This window comes from Pyrus communis, chromosome 17 (assembly GCF_041283825.1).
Source record: "Pyrus communis isolate YQ-2024b chromosome 17, ASM4128382v1, whole genome shotgun sequence".
Classification (NCBI taxonomy): domain Eukaryota; kingdom Viridiplantae; phylum Streptophyta; class Magnoliopsida; order Rosales; family Rosaceae; genus Pyrus; species Pyrus communis.
The window spans coordinates 27,710,001-27,725,486 of NC_142581.1; the positions used below are offsets into that span (position 1 = coordinate 27,710,001).

At 36.6% G+C, this 15,486-nt stretch overlaps 3 protein-coding genes across 3 annotated transcripts in view; all 3 read left to right on the plus strand.

The window, feature by feature from the left end:
- Positions 1-4,230, plus strand: part of LOC137709451 (DNA repair protein recA homolog 1, chloroplastic) — an 18,793-nt gene extending 14,563 nt beyond the window's left edge. The window contains exons 4-13 of the mRNA XM_068448541.2: positions 377-439; positions 545-674; positions 861-946; positions 1,028-1,153; positions 1,470-1,574; positions 1,714-1,770; positions 2,341-2,403; positions 2,483-2,559; positions 3,167-3,239; positions 3,761-4,230. Coding sequence (XP_068304642.2) covers positions 377-439; positions 545-674; positions 861-946; positions 1,028-1,153; positions 1,470-1,574; positions 1,714-1,770; positions 2,341-2,403; positions 2,483-2,559; positions 3,167-3,239; positions 3,761-3,868 — 888 coding nt within the window. The 3' untranslated portion in view covers positions 3,869-4,230. The remainder of the gene's footprint in view (positions 1-376; positions 440-544; positions 675-860; positions 947-1,027; positions 1,154-1,469; positions 1,575-1,713; positions 1,771-2,340; positions 2,404-2,482; positions 2,560-3,166; positions 3,240-3,760) is intronic.
- Positions 4,231-6,197: 1,967 nt separating this feature from the next.
- On the plus strand, positions 6,198-9,932 carry LOC137749358 (homeobox-leucine zipper protein ROC8-like). Its single transcript, XM_068489454.2, has 10 exons — positions 6,198-6,313; positions 6,756-6,873; positions 6,959-7,150; positions 7,264-7,713; positions 7,823-7,924; positions 8,017-8,223; positions 8,567-8,747; positions 8,909-9,177; positions 9,287-9,376; positions 9,561-9,932. The coding sequence occupies exons 1-10, from the start codon at positions 6,198-6,200 to the stop codon at positions 9,930-9,932; spliced, it is 2,097 nt and encodes a 698-aa protein (XP_068345555.2).
- A 2,042-nt stretch (positions 9,933-11,974) lies between these two features.
- Positions 11,975-15,353, plus strand: LOC137749440 (homeobox-leucine zipper protein HDG11-like). Its single transcript, XM_068489535.2, has 10 exons — positions 11,975-12,096; positions 12,431-12,548; positions 12,656-12,847; positions 12,965-13,384; positions 13,491-13,592; positions 13,688-13,894; positions 14,181-14,361; positions 14,474-14,742; positions 14,818-14,907; positions 15,000-15,353. The coding sequence occupies exons 1-10, from the start codon at positions 11,975-11,977 to the stop codon at positions 15,351-15,353; spliced, it is 2,055 nt and encodes a 684-aa protein (XP_068345636.2).
- The last annotated feature ends 133 nt before the right edge of the window (positions 15,354-15,486 follow it).

Below are 15,486 nucleotides of genomic sequence, written 5' to 3' on the forward strand. Positions count from 1 at the left end.
GATGTTTAATTTATCGACAAGTGCAACCATCATGATTACTTGTAGTTTTTAATAAAGACACAATCACCCAATAAACTGCTCTTCTTTGGTTAGCAAAGTTTATTTCAACTATTAAAGCATATAGTGGTTCGTCCATATTGCTTAAGCACTAGTGCAGCTCAATACTTTGGCATGATATGCGGTGGGTGAACTTGACATACTACTTAAGCTTTATGGTCATGTGGAAATTTCTCCTAATGACTTTCATTTTGTTAAACTAATTGGAGTAGTGTAATTAGTGGGCTTCCTGTCGTCCCAAGGAAGTAGTTTAGCTCCTTCCTTATTTGGATCAGTGGTTCCTGCACAAAGTGCTGATTTATCTTTGTATTGTTTCTAGATATTTGGACCAGAAAGCAGTGGAAAGACCACTCTAGCACTCCATGCAATTGCAGAGGTGCAGGTATAGTTTTCTCAACTTTCGTCTGGAATCTTTAGTTTCTGGTTACTGAATACTGGCTTCTTTCTTCTCTGGACCAACATTTAGCTTTTTGATGGTAATATGCAGAAACTTGGGGGAAATGCTATGCTTGTTGATGCAGAACATGCTTTTGATCCAGCATATTCAAAAGCACTGGGTGTAGATGTAGAAAATCTGATTGTCTGTCAGCCTGATCATGGAGAAATGGCACTTGAGAGTAATATTTCTTTTCTTGTTTGCATGTTTGTGGGGATTTTTTTTCTTTCTTTTTCTTCTGGAAAATGATTGTTTGTGGGAAATTATGCCATTATCTTGAACTTATTCAGTCTGTCAATAGCAGGATGCATAATATTAATACATATAGTATATTCTTGATATAATAGTTTGATTTCTGTCATCTCAGTTGCAGATCGTATGTGCAGATCTGGTGCCATCGATCTTATCTGTGTTGATTCTGTCTCGGCTCTCACTCCACGAGCAGAGATTGAAGTAACCTTCTCTTTATCTTGTAGTTATAAATTTTAGATTTGCAATTTCACATATCTCACTTTCTGATCTTGCTACGTATAGGGTGAGATAGGGATGCAGCAAATGGGTTTGCAAGCACGTCTTATGAGCCAAGCTTTGCGCAAAATGTCAGGAAATGCGTCCAAAGCTGGATGTACTCTAATATTTTTGAATCAAATAAGATATAAGGTAGTTTCAATTAATTTTGTTTATATCTTCTCTTTTGTGGATGGTACATACTTGAATTCATTGAAACAAGATTGAGTGCATATGTCTAAGGAACTGAGTTTGAGCATTAAAGTTTTGACATATTTATGATGACATATATCTGGATCCATTGCAATAAATGATATTGAGTACCTTGGTCTAAGAAGCTGAGCCTGCGTCAATCATTTTTCTAATGTATATGATTGTAATTGTTTCTCAGTTTTTATTAGTTGTTATTTCCCTAATCACAATTATTTCACTTCCAGAAACTAATAGACTAATTCCTTCATTTTGCAAGATCGGTGTATATTATGGGAATCCAGAAGTGACATCTGGAGGAATTGCATTAAAATTCTTTGCCTCAGTTCGGCTTGAAATACGTTCTACAGGGAAGATAAAGTCTGTAAGCACAATAGCCACTTTTTTTTTCATTTCATAATAGTGATTTGATAGATTAATATAATATATATTTATTTGTGTAAATCATCAAATAGAGTTTGATCTATATTGTTTCTCATAGAACATACTTCTGTACTGAGTAGGTAAAGGGAGATGAAGAAATTGGGGTTCGGGTTCGTGTAAGAGTGCAAAAGAGTAAGGTAACTTTCAGTACATCAGAATCACTTCTGCATCTGTAAGGCTTGTGCACCATGCATAGAAGGAACACTTCTATTGTTAACTTAATGATGAAGCTGTTATTGTAGTTTTACTAGAACTTCAGAACTGGTTTAAAGTATGAAAATGTGACAGTTTCTTATATATTTGGTCTAATTTCTCAGATTTTTTTTTTTTTTTTTTTTTTTTTATTTGTACCGAATCTACACTGTGATTGAAGTTCAGCCTGTGACCATGGAAATATATGAAACAGTTAACAAACCAAATGTACACTAGAATATCTAGCTAAGGTCAGAGTTTTCTGTCAAAAGCCATTTATCCCATTTGATTTTTCAGATACAATGGGAAATGTTAGACTGCATTGGCTAAATGATTTTGTTATCATATTTGCATACATTTTAAAAAGACTTTTGTTGACTGCCTCCTGAGTCCCAAGTTTTGATAGGATTTCATAAATATGGGCAGTCACTTGATCATTCCATCATTTAATTTTCACTACTTTGTTACGTTTCTGATTAATGTGGTGAAAAGATCCTTATCCTAAGTTGTTGTAGGTTTCAAGACCATACAAACAAGCTGAATTTGAAATTGTATTTGGAGAGGGAGTTAGTAAATTGGTCAGTATTGCAACATATTTGATTTTCCCCACTCAGAAGGTTGAAAACATACTCTATTTTGACTCATTCTCTCTTTCAGGGTTGCATCTTGGATTGCGCTGAAGCTATGGATGTAGTAGTGAGGAAGGGTTCTTGGTATAGTTATGGGGACCACAGGTTTGTACTTGAACATCCATTTTCAGGTTATAATTCTTAAATTTGTAGTCATATGTTGAGCGTTCTTAGTCTAGTTTGGATACTAAATCAAATAGGACTCTCCTTCAAAATACTATTCATATTAGGAAAAAAAAGAGGGTAAACCAATGGACCAGTAGCGTTTGCTTGATAAAATTGAGTGTTTTGTTTAAGGAAAACAAGCTTTTATAGGTTTTTCTGGGTCCAGGGTGCAACGGTGAGGCAAAGGGTGTGGCCTTTTTTTATTTGTGTTTATGCACTAGACACAAGTAATTTTTTTATTTAAAAAAACTATTTTTTTTGTTTCCGAAATAACTTTGATCAACCAACACTAGATGGCTAGATGTTTTACAAATGAGCTGCCTCAAAATTTTGGATAACTCCTTTGTGAGATGAAAGGTGGAGATTTACTTCCTCTGTGCTAACTTTAGGCTTTTATTCTTCTAACTTCTCTTTGTTCCTGTTATGACCTGGTTTATTTTCTTTCAAATAACGCAAGAATTCTCTTGTTTATAACCGTTACTCTCTCTCTATCTCAACTATAAAACTGTTGCAGTTAACGACTGGCTTTTATTTCTTATATCAAAAGGTTAGGACAAGGAAGAGACAAAGCATTGCAGTACTTGAGAGAGAACCCTCTTCTTCTTGATGAAATAGAGAAGGTGGTCTTTCTGATTTCTCATATTAACTGAAACTTGATGCTATACTGCAGATTTTTTGCTTAATCAATACATTGTTTCTGGTTGTGTATTTCGAGTGGTCAAGTAACCTGCATTGTTTGGACAGTGTACTTTGCTTCGTTTTCGTTCAGTATGTGCAAGGAATAAAATGAAAATGTGGTTATCATATGCCGTCAATACTGTGAATTATGAATTTATGAACATACCATGATGGTCGAGTTCAACATTTTAATGGATGTAACAAGACAAGAGGCAAGTCCTATCCCTAATTCATCATACTATGTTTTCAAATAGTCATGAAAATTTATTGAGGAAAGTTGGTGCTATTATCTGTTTTGAGGGGAACTAGGGGTAAATGTACAAAACCTCAATGTTCATACGTTTTAATGAAATATTTCATGTCGTCTTTGCGTGAATTTCATAGTTATCTTTGAAGGTGGGATATGAAATGGAGTGCGCTGTCTTTTGGGAAGAAACTGAACAGTTCTTAAATGTACATGCAGATAGTTCGCTCCATGATGATAGATGGAACCGGACAAGTAGGCTCATTTCAGACAAGTAACTTGCCAATTCCCCAACACGATGAAGATGATTTCGAAGATATCCAATGAGGAGAAAAGGGATTTGTTGTCACTGTTTTCTGTTCTGGATCAAGGTAAAAGAAGTTTCGGATATTGCAAAGGAACAGCACCAGTTTGCTCCACTCTCTCCGCATCAAATGCAAGACCGGGGATTTTGACAAGTTGACATCAGTTTCTGCCTGACCCTGATTCAGTTCCAGACCAAAAATGTTGGCAGACATGGAGGAAGTATACTCCTTTTGTAATTTTGTGAGAACATAAATTTATGGGGCAGGAGATGTGGGTCGGGCGATGGGTCGTCCTTCAAACTAACAGGCTTATTTGCCAATTTGAGTTGTTATTTCGTTGGTTTGATATCATTCATCAAGTATTTGCTTTCATGTTCACATAAAGCATGCATTTGATAGATGACGCGACAGATGTAGACTCCATATATTTGCTTACATGGTTATCAAATTTGTCACGTCATTATTTAACGGTTAAATTGACAGAAAATCTAATGTAGGTCTGAAATTTCAATGGATTTGTAAGTTGATATGATATTACAATATTTAAAAGATGAGGTTTGAGTTGTTGTATGACCTAAGGTTGTGGTGGTAAAATGTAATTTACCCCATCTTTTTTCTTACATAATCATTTTCAAACTTTCGATTTCCTTGATGCCAAATTAGGCATTGGTAATGACTCAAATCGTCATAAAGCTGTCAAAGTATACAGTTCATCGAGTTCCAACGTTTCCATTAGCATTTGGATCCAGTCCTGGCTACTCGAATAAATATTGTTTGTGTCGAGGGATCAAGATAATTTAAGTGATCCCTTAAACAAAATTTCCAATAGCAATTTAGCATTTGAATCGAGGTTCGACACTGATGAATAAATTTGTTTAATATAAAAATAAGCTCGGTAAATGATAGTAACGGACTGTTCGCTACTTGCATGAGTTACTATAAGCAAGAAAGTTGCTGGTTCAACCCCCTCTCCCCCTCATGCAAGTAGCGGACTGTCTAGTGTCCTAGTTGATATGGCCTTTCTTTTTAACCTACAACATCTCGGGTTCAACCCTCTCTCTCCCTCCTCCCTTTGCATAACTTAAAGTAGTAGCATCGAACAACTTTCAACACAAAACAATTTGATTAGTGCTAAACAGCGGCTAACAGTTTTAGTTGCCTAACCTCGATCGCTAAATGATGAAGCTGCTTATAACTTATTAGTGAGTGCGAGGTAGTACTTTGGATTCGGATTAGAGTTTTAAGTTTAAGAATTACTGATGAAAATCAATAGAAATTGATGAGCTTGGTGTCTGAAGAAAGGAGGAGTACGTTGCTCCTTGGATTCGATTACGCTAAGAGAGGAATGAGGGAGATGACCGTTGCAACTCCACTCGCGTCTATTACATGAGTCAACTCACGTGTACATTTTAATCCACTAAGTTGCTATAACAGCGGGCATCAATCTAGCCTATGAGCTAGTTCTAATCCTAGCCGGCCATTACAACAAGAACAAAAACATGACGCACTGATAAGGAGCTCAAGGAAGGGAGCAGTTCCTGCTTGGAAACGTTGCATGAAATAAATCAAAAACATGAACAACAAGAAGAAAAAACCTGAATTCCGTAGCGCACAAAGCTTATAGTTCAACCCGTCATCCACTCAGAAAATTACCTTTTTATCAGTTGTTATACACAACCATGTTTCTATCTTTGTCATTGCGTCTTTATAACGTGACACACTAGCATGTATATTTGGCGGCTCCCTAAACGGTTTCAGAATATATATAACCTTGATTGACGCGTGTTTTTCAGCACATATGTAACTAGTAATTCATAAGAAAATGATAATTTTGGGAAATATATCGAGTGAAACTATGAATTTAATGATGTTTATCCTTGAAAAAAAAGAGAAGAAAAAAAGAATCCGTTTCTCCATAAAGGTTAAACTTGTTCATAATGGTGGTCTGAGGGGATCTGAATGTGCAGCCAAGACTCTACTGTCTTCACCATTTGGCGGGAAAGTTAGGAAAGTAATGTGTCTTCTATATTTGTTTGAAATACCTTCTACACTTTTGGTAATTTGCTTCAGATTCTCATGGATCTCATCTTCTAATTTAGCAGTGAATTGGGCTTAGTTCATTACTCATTAGGTAATTTGTGTTAATTTGGTATTAATTTCATATCCTTATTTGGATTTGACCAGCCTAAGAAATTCATGTATTTTATCTGTATATTGTTTGGATGGCATCTGTAACTTAATTTTCACACTATATATGTGTATGTATGTGTTCGGGTGTGTATCTCTTCTTTGCTCTCAGAAAGAAAAGCTTTTGCTTTGTGTGATTTTGTGTGTGCTTAGTGTGGTAGAGAATGGAGCTTCAGGGAAATGGCGGAGCTTCAGGTGATGGACGTGAAGCATCGAATTCCGGCAGAGGCAACAAGAATTATTATCGTCATACTACGGAGCAGATACGTAGACTCGAAGAGTAAGAAACAACCTCCAATTAATTTATCTTCTGAATGTTGTTGAATGACCAAGACATGATTGTTCCTTACGTCGATATCATCTTTTTCATGAATCAAATGCTTCGAAATTAGTTAATTAGAGACTTTTCTTTTTCAAGCAGCCATGAAATTTGCTACAGTTCCAGATCAATGCTTGTTTGAAAGGTCATGGACTTGTTTTGTATATTTTAATTTTTCATACATAGACTAATCTGCAAGTAATTCTTTGCCTTGTACCTTTTGCTTCAAGCTGCCAAAAGTAGTAATTGACTGCATATTGTTCTTTTATGGTTAACAGTTCAATCATTCATTGAATTTTGATGTTTTTGGACAGTAGATATTACGCCTTGATCTTTGTTTTTCTCCAATTTGAGGTGGTTTTTTCTCTGCAAAAATTAAAACATGGAGCTCTCTTGGATGTAGATTTTTCAAGTGCTGCTCTCACCCGGATGACAACCAACGTCAACAGCTGAGCCGGGAGTTAGGGCTTGAGCCAAGACAAATCAAGTTCTGGTTCCAAAACAAAAGAACGCAGACCCAGGTTTTCCATTTTTCCTACTTTAACGACTTGGATGTTTAGTTCTTAAATTTTATATTGCATATGTAACATGCTTGGTAATTTTTAGGCTCAAAATGAGAGCGCAGACAACACTGTTCTTCGTAAAGACAATGAAAGGATTCAATGGGAAAACTATGCAATCATAAAGGCCTTAAAGAGTGTCCTTTGCCCAACTTGCGGTGGTCCACCGTTTGGAGAAGAAGCTCGGCAGCTAAGTCTGCAGAGACTTCAGCTGGAAAATGCCTATTTGAAAGAAGAGGCAAGTATTTGGAATGTACATAATCTCTCATCCGTAGATTCAATCATTCTTAAAGATCTCTGTTAATTATTGTTCATTATGTTTATATATGGATTCGCTTTGATGTCTTACAGCATGATAAGGTAGCCAGCCTTCTTTCCAAATACATAGGGAAACCACCATCACAAATTGAATCGCTGGCGTCTGTAGTTGGATCAACGCTGGATTTATCACTAGGCTATTCCACCAACCAAGGGATTATCGGAAGTCCACCCCTTAATCTCAATCTTACCAGTCCTGCATTAGCTTACCAAATAAAAGAAATCCCTGAAAGGGAAAAGACACTCATGGCGGACATTGCTGCCAGTGCCATGGAAGAACTGGTCTCACTTTTTCAGATTGGCGAGCCTTTGTGGGTCAAATCCACAGCTGATGGGCGATATTTTCTCAACGGTGACAACTATGATAAGTTATTTCCTAAAGCCAATCAATTCAAAACCTCTGGTGCATGTGTCGAGTCTTCGAAAGATTCAGGAGTAGTGGCCATTAATGCAGCAACCTTGGTTGACATGTTCTTAGACTCTGTTAGTTCTATAACTCATTCTTTCATTATTTCCCAATATATACTGAGAAAGTAATAGTACACTGCTGGAATGAGCAAAGAAGGTCAAGAAAAACGTTTTATTTTTGCAGAATAAATGGGAAGAACTCTTTCCCACAATCCTTACGAAAGCAAAGACAATTGAAGTACTTGAAAGTGGAATGATGAAAAACCGGAATGGTTGCCTACTGCTGGTACATATGAAAGCCAATGCGTTGTTGAGTTAATTAATTATTTTCCTATAGTTTGTCACAAATACTTATACGAATCAATTTCTTTAATGCAGATGTATGAACAAATGCACATTCTCTCACCTTTGGTGGCGCCACGGGATTTCTACTTTCTTCGTTATTGTCAGCAGATTGAGCGAGGCACATGGGTCATTGTTGATGTTTCCCACAACTTCCCCAAAGGAAGTTCTTCAAATCAATCACTATCTTGGAGGCTTCCTTCTGGCTGTATGATCAAAGATATTTCATGCGGCTGCTCCAGGGTGAGTAGCTTCATCTCTTTAGCATAAGCATTTATAATTGGATCTGCAGGCTTACTATCACTGAGATTACGTTTGTCAAGCCAACGGGAAAAACCAAGAGAATACCTCACATTTCCAATTTCTTTAGTTTAATACATTTTCTTCAACCTTGCTCTTGTCATGCAGCAACATTTATACTTTCCCATCAATTATCAATGTTGTTCAGGTTCCGTTGACATCACAATTAAATACTTTTCACAATCGCTATCTTCATGACATTACATGCTTCATCCGATACACATTCTTATATGATATTCCTAATTTTAAAGAATTGTTTCATATATATTGACTGCAATAATCGTAGGTAACTTGGATTGAGCATGTGGCGGTTGATAACAAGACACAAGCTCATCGGCTCTACAGAGATCTTGTATGTAGAAATGTTGCATATGGAGCTGAGAGATGGATCGTTACTCTTAAGAGGACATGTGAGAGATTGGATTGCTTGATGGTCGAAGTTGAATCTACTTGTGAGTTTGGAGGAGGCAAGTCTTCCATAATTCCCTGTTAGAAAATAATACATTGATATTTGCCAAAATGGAAAAGAAAACTCTCTAATGTTAAGTAATCCTTTATAGTTCCCTTTTTGGTCCGGATCATTTTGTAACGCTTTTGGATTTTGATGAGCCTTATTTACATTGTTTAGTGGTTACTTCGTCCGAAGGCAAGAGGAGTGTAATGAAGCTCTCTCAGAGAATGGTGAAGAACTTCTGTGGAATGCTTAGCATGGCAGGTAAACTTGACTTCCCTCAGTCGTCTGAAGTGAACAGTAGTGGGGTTCGAGTCTCTGTTCGTAAGAGCACAGAACCAGGACAGCCCCATGGCATGATTGTCAGCATTGCTACTTCTCTTTGGCTTCCTCTACCGTCCCAAACCGTCTTTAGCTTCTTCAGAGATGAGAGAAATAGAGTTCAGGTTTCTAACTAACAAAAAGATCCCTCCTCATTTTGTTTTTATCTTCATTCCAAATAATTAGAGGTTGGAATGTGATATGACTGAAACCTTAATTTGATTTCTCTTTCAGTGGGATGTTCTGTCAAATGGAAATCCAGTGCATGAGATTGCGAACATTCCAACCGGAACGCATCCCGGAAACTGTATATCTGTCATTCGGGTAGTTTCATTTCCTTCTTCCATTTTTTCTTCTTTCCGAAATATATTATCCCGGAAATATGGGGAAACTAAAGTTGAACTGATGCTACTTCAAATGCTAAAAGGATGAGAAAAATATTTTTACCTATGCTTTTGGCTTTATAAAGAGTTCAGTTTGATTCATTTCAATGGTTTTTGTGGAGCAGCCTTTCACCCCTACCGAGAATAACATGCTGATGCTTCAAGAGAGCTACACAGACCCTTTGGGATCCTTATTCGTATATGCTCCGGTCGACATGCCAGCTCTTAACGTAGCAGTAAGTGGCGAGGACTCTTCCAACATACCTATCCTCCCATCGGGGTTTGTGATATCGGGCGATGGCCGTGCTGAAACAACCGGGGATTCAGGACATTCCAGGGCAGGTGGTTCACTTCTTACAGTGGCTTTCCAGATATTGGTTTCCACGCCCTCAACTTCAAAGCAGATGAACATGGAGTCGGTGGCAATTGTCAACGCTCTCATCAGTTCCACAGTTCAAAAAATCAAAGTTGCTCTCAACTGCTCGAGCTTGGATTAACCTATTTGCGGTGGAATTGTAATTCTTATGCTAAGAATAAAACTAGTTTCGTTGGAGAAGTTTGTGAATTCAATCTTTTTTACTGTTTTAAGACTCCGTTTGAATTTCTTGTTGAATAATTGGCTATATATAAGCTCCTATTTTAGTTATTTTTTTGCTTAAGGCTGCTATTTTAGTTAATTTTTTGCTTAAGCTTGTAGGTGGTGTGGTCATCTAATGCATATTGACCGTAAGGTACATAATTTTTGTTGCTTGAGCTACAAGCCTGTTACAATTCGCCGCATACAAGGCTGCAACTCTAACCAAGAAAATTTCAAATCAAACCGTTTCCATTTTCAGAATATTTTGAACCCTTTGTATCGAAATTTCTTTTAAAACTTCTTAATTAAGTAGTTTCTAAAATCGTTTTCTAGCCTTACAGCAACAAAGAGCATGACTCGAGTAGAGATGCTTTTATTTAACAGTCACCGAAGGACAGCAATTTTAAGTAGAGGGATAGAGTTAGTGGGTGAGACCATTAGTTGTTAAGGGGAAAGGAAATCGATTGGGATTGAACATGCACCAAGATGCATATGCATGATTTCTTTTTGCTACTGCGATAAAGCTCCATCTGCAACAAAGCAACAAGTTTGATAATAACGGTCAGTTTGGGATTGCTGTGTTTTATTATTTTTTACTGTGTTTAAGAGTAATTATTATAAAATAAAGTTGTTGAGCGTTTGTTAAACCGTTCTTGTAAAAAGTGTCGTGAATATAAAAAAAAAGTATAAAAATGTTTGGTAAATTTTAATGTAAAAGTGATATAATTGTACACAATGATAAAATGGACACAATAATGGGGGTGTTGGTCACATGGACGGTGGAGGGGGTAGTGGTTGTGTTGGTAACGATGATGATAATGGCAACAATGGGTATGATGGTGGTTCCATTAATGGGGTGTGATGGTTGGGGTGTAGGGGAAATAATGGTGATAGGAGTAGTGGTAGCGACAGTGGTGGTGGTTGTGGTGGCAATGGTGGTTGTGGTGTTGGCAGTTGTGGTTTTAGTGATAGTTACGATTGTGGTGGTGGTGTTAGTGACGATTGTGGTAGTCGTGACAGTGGCAACAATGGTTGTGATAATGGTTGTGGTTGTGTAAGGTAAGTGTTTGTAGTGGTAATGGCGGTGGTCATTTGTTCTTTGACGGGATAAATTGTGTTGAAGGATAACTATGTCATTTTTTATAAATTGTGTGGAAACTTAATACTCTATCAACTACGATATTAGACTACATGAAAAAATATTGAGATAACCCGAGTAGAACTTTCAAATGTAATGATGTTTATCCATGCAAAAATGAATTGCATGTGGTCCTATTCTAGCAGATGGTGTTGGGGTTTTACCCATGCATCTCGAGTTCGATAATCTCTCTTTTTTCTAAATTAATATAATAGTTTCGAATCATTCCTTCTACTTTAATAATATAAATATTTAAAAAAATCCATGCAAAAATGAAAAGAAAAGATGAATTCATTTCTCACACAAAAAGGTCTTGTTCATGATTAATGCAGTCTCAGAGGAATGCGAGCATGTATCCAAGACTTTTAGTAGCTCCGCCATTTGGCAGGGAAGTTGGGAAAGTAATGTGAATTCTATATTTTGTTTGCAGCACCTTCATTTTCCGTTTTAGCTGTTACTTGGTGTAGTTAATTACTAATTAAATACTCCAATGTGAAACAAAAATAAATTCAAAAATTTAAGTCACACAAATTAATAAAGAAGAAAATCTAGGACAACCGAGAATCATAAAATCCAAATAAGCATAGATATCTCTTTCTTAATTGGGTTCATTTGGTATTAATTTGGTGTCCTCATTCGAACTTAACATAAATAGATATATACATTTTTATTAATTTGTATATTGTTTGGATGAAATATATGAACTAAATATCTTACTATATATATATGTCTGTGTGTTTGTGTTGTCTTCCTATATCTCTTTTACGGTCTAAGAAAGAAAAACATTTATCTTGTGTGACTGTGTTTGCTTAGTGTGATAGAGAATGGAGCTCCCGAGAAATTCAAATTATCAAACTTCCGGTGATGGACATGAAGCATCGAGTTCCCGCAAGGGGAACAAGAAGCGTCAACGCCATACTTCTGAGCAGATACAACGACTTGAAGAGTAAGAACTAACCTATAATTAATTTATTTACTTTTTCCTCAACTTTATTATGTTCATGTTCTAAATCTTCAATGACCAAAAACATGCACGATTGGTAAAAAAAATACAAATGGATATATATTTCTTTCTTCCTCCTTTGAGTATCAAATTAGATCATTTTCCTTAAAAACAGTTCTACTATATGTATTTGCATATATACGAACTAGTTTGATGAATTTATATGGGATGTTGTTTAATCACTGATAATCTCTATATGAACTTGGTTGAATTTGATTTATGAGCTCTTAACCCCTGACTGGAATCACTAACTAAAAGAAGGTTATGTCGGGTGCAGATTTTTCATCAACTGCACCCATCCAGATGAGAATGACCGTAAACAGCTATGTAGGGAACTGGGGCTGGAGCCAAATCAAATCATGTTTTGGTTTCAAAACAAAAGAACCCAAATCAAGGTTCTCTAGCTTTCTCTATTCAAACAATCTTTACCAATTTGTTTTTCATCTCTCTTACTTTATAATGAATCTGTTCCCCTGGATTTTCATTACATTGTATTTCTCAGGCGCAAACTGAGAGAGCAGAAACCACTGCTCTCCGACAGTTGAATGAAAATATTCGATGTGAAAACTTTGCAATGAAAGAAACCTTAAAGAATGTCGTTTGTCCAACCTGTGATGGTCTACCGATTTCAGGAGAAGAGCAACAACTCAGTTTGCAGAGACTTCAACTGGAGAATTCTTATTTGAAACAAGAGGTAAATATTTGAAATATAAACTATTTCTATCACTACAATTTACCATTCTATCACATCTTTGCTGTACATGTTTCTTCACTACAATGATGTCTGATTAGGCTTATATTTTTTATGCAGCATGATAAGTTAGCCAACCTTCTACCCAAGTATAATGCGACATCTGTAGTTGGATCATCGCTAAATTTATCGCCAGGATGTTCCATGAACCAAGTGATAGCCAGACCACCTCTTAATCTCAGTCCTACGAATCCCGCATTAGCGTACCAATTAAAAGAAAATGCCGAAATGGAAAAGGCACTCATGAAAGACATTGCAGCCAGTGCCATGGAAGAACTGGCCAAGCTTTTCCAGATCGAAAAGCCCATATGGATCAAATCCCCAACTAATGGCAGATATTTCCTCAACCGTGATAACTATGATAAGATGTTTCCAAAAGCCAAACACTTCAAAAACTCTCGTGCTCGGGTCGAGTCTTCGAAAGATTCAGGAGTTGTGCACATAAGTGCAGCACATTTGGTTGACATGTTTTTAGATTCCGTAAGTTCTATAACTCGTATTTTCATTATTTATTATATATACTGACGAACTAAACTTAAAATTAATGATGCAAAGAAGTTTAAGAAAAACCAACTTGGTTTTGCAGAACAAATGGGAAGAACTCTTTCCAACAATCGTAACAACAGCAAAGACAATTGAAGTACTCGAAACTGGAATGTCAGGAAATCGGAATGGTTGCTTGCAGCTGGTACATAAAAAGCAATTGTTTGGGTTAAGTTAATTAATTATTTACCTATACATTTTATCACTCCGATTCATACATTTCAAATTTCTTTAATGCAGATGTATGAACAAATACACATTCTCTCACCTTTGGTGCTGCCACGGGATTTCTACTTTCTTCGCCATTGTCAACAAACTGAGCAAGGAACTTGGGTCATCGCTGATGTCTCATATAACTCCGCAAAAGGGAGTTTTGCAAGACAGCCTCAATCTTGGAGGCTACCATCTGGATGCATGATAGAAGACATGCATAACGGATACACCAAGGTTTGCTTCATCTCTTTAACCATATAATTAGGTCTACATGATAAACTAGTACTGAGATATGCTTGTTAATCTAATGGGGAAAAGCCAAGAGAATACCTAGAGCTATATATACTTTAGCATCAATTATCAATGGTTAATTACATATAATACATATCAACAGCAGATAGTACCCGATTATTATTTACATGGCATTACATGCTTCATAAAAAAGCATTCATGTACAATAATTCTGGTTTGTTTATAGTTGGTAGAATCGTTTTTAAAGTATTAAGTTGGAAAATAATAGATTACTTGGATTGAGCATATGGAGGTTGACGACAAGACACAAACTCATCGGCTCTATAGAGATCTAATTTGTAGTAGTTTTGCATATGGAGCTGAGAGATGGATTGTTACTCTTCAAAGGATGTGTGAGAGATTCGATTGTTTGATGGACGATGTTGGTTCTACTTGTGTGTTTGGAGGAGGTAAGTATCATCAATCACCTCCTATGTTATTCAAAACTAGAAAATAATAATACAAAGATGGCAAGAGGAGCCTAATTTTGAGTTTTGATGAAAAATGTTTTCCATTGTTTAGTGGTTACTTTGCCTGAAGGCAAGAAGAGCCTAATGAAGCTTTCCCAAAGGATGGTGAAGAACTTTTGCGGAATGTTGAGCATGGAGGGAAAACTTGACTTCCCCCAATTGTCAGAAGTTGACAGCAGTGGGATTCGAGTCTCTGTTCATAAAAGCGCAGAAATTGGACAACCACATGGCACGATCGTCAGTGTTGCTACTTCTCTCTGGCTCCCTTTGTCGTCGCAAACTATCTTTAACTTCTTCAGAGATGAGAAAACAAGAATTCAGGTTTATATCTTGATTTATCAATAATTAAAGGTTGAAATGTGACCTTACTAATTCCTAATTTGATTTTTCTCTCAGTGGGATGTTCTCTCTCATGGAAACCCAGTGCATGAGATTGCCTACATTTCAACTGGAACTCATCCCGAAAACCATATATCCATCATTCGGGTAAAACATTTCAGTCTTATGATGTTTATTTTAACAATTTTCATTTCAACAAAGTTTAGTTTAATTGAATTAATAGTTTGTGTATTGAGTAGCCTTTCATCACGACGGAGGACAACATGTTGATGCTTCAAGAGTGCCACATAGACCCTCTTGGATCCTTTATCATATACGCTCCGGTTGACATACAAACTCTCAATGTAGCAATAAGTGGGGAAGACTCATCGAACATAGCTATACTCCCATCGGGGTTCTTGATATCCGGCGATGGTCGTCCTGAGATGGGGGATGCATGTGGTTCACTTGTTACAGTGGCTTTCCACATATTGGTTTCCAGCCCCACAACTTCAGAGCAGATGAACATGGATTTAGTGGCAACTGTAAATACTCTTATCAGTTCCACCGTTAAAAAAATTAAAGTTGCCCTCAAATGTTCTGGCTTGGATTAACACATGCTAGGAACAAAACTAGTCTCATAAGACTAAGAAATTTAATTTTTTGACTGTTTTAAGACTCGTTTTGAAAGTTCATTTGGATATATCAACCGGTATTTTTGTAAGGAAAGATCTTTTTATCTCCAAT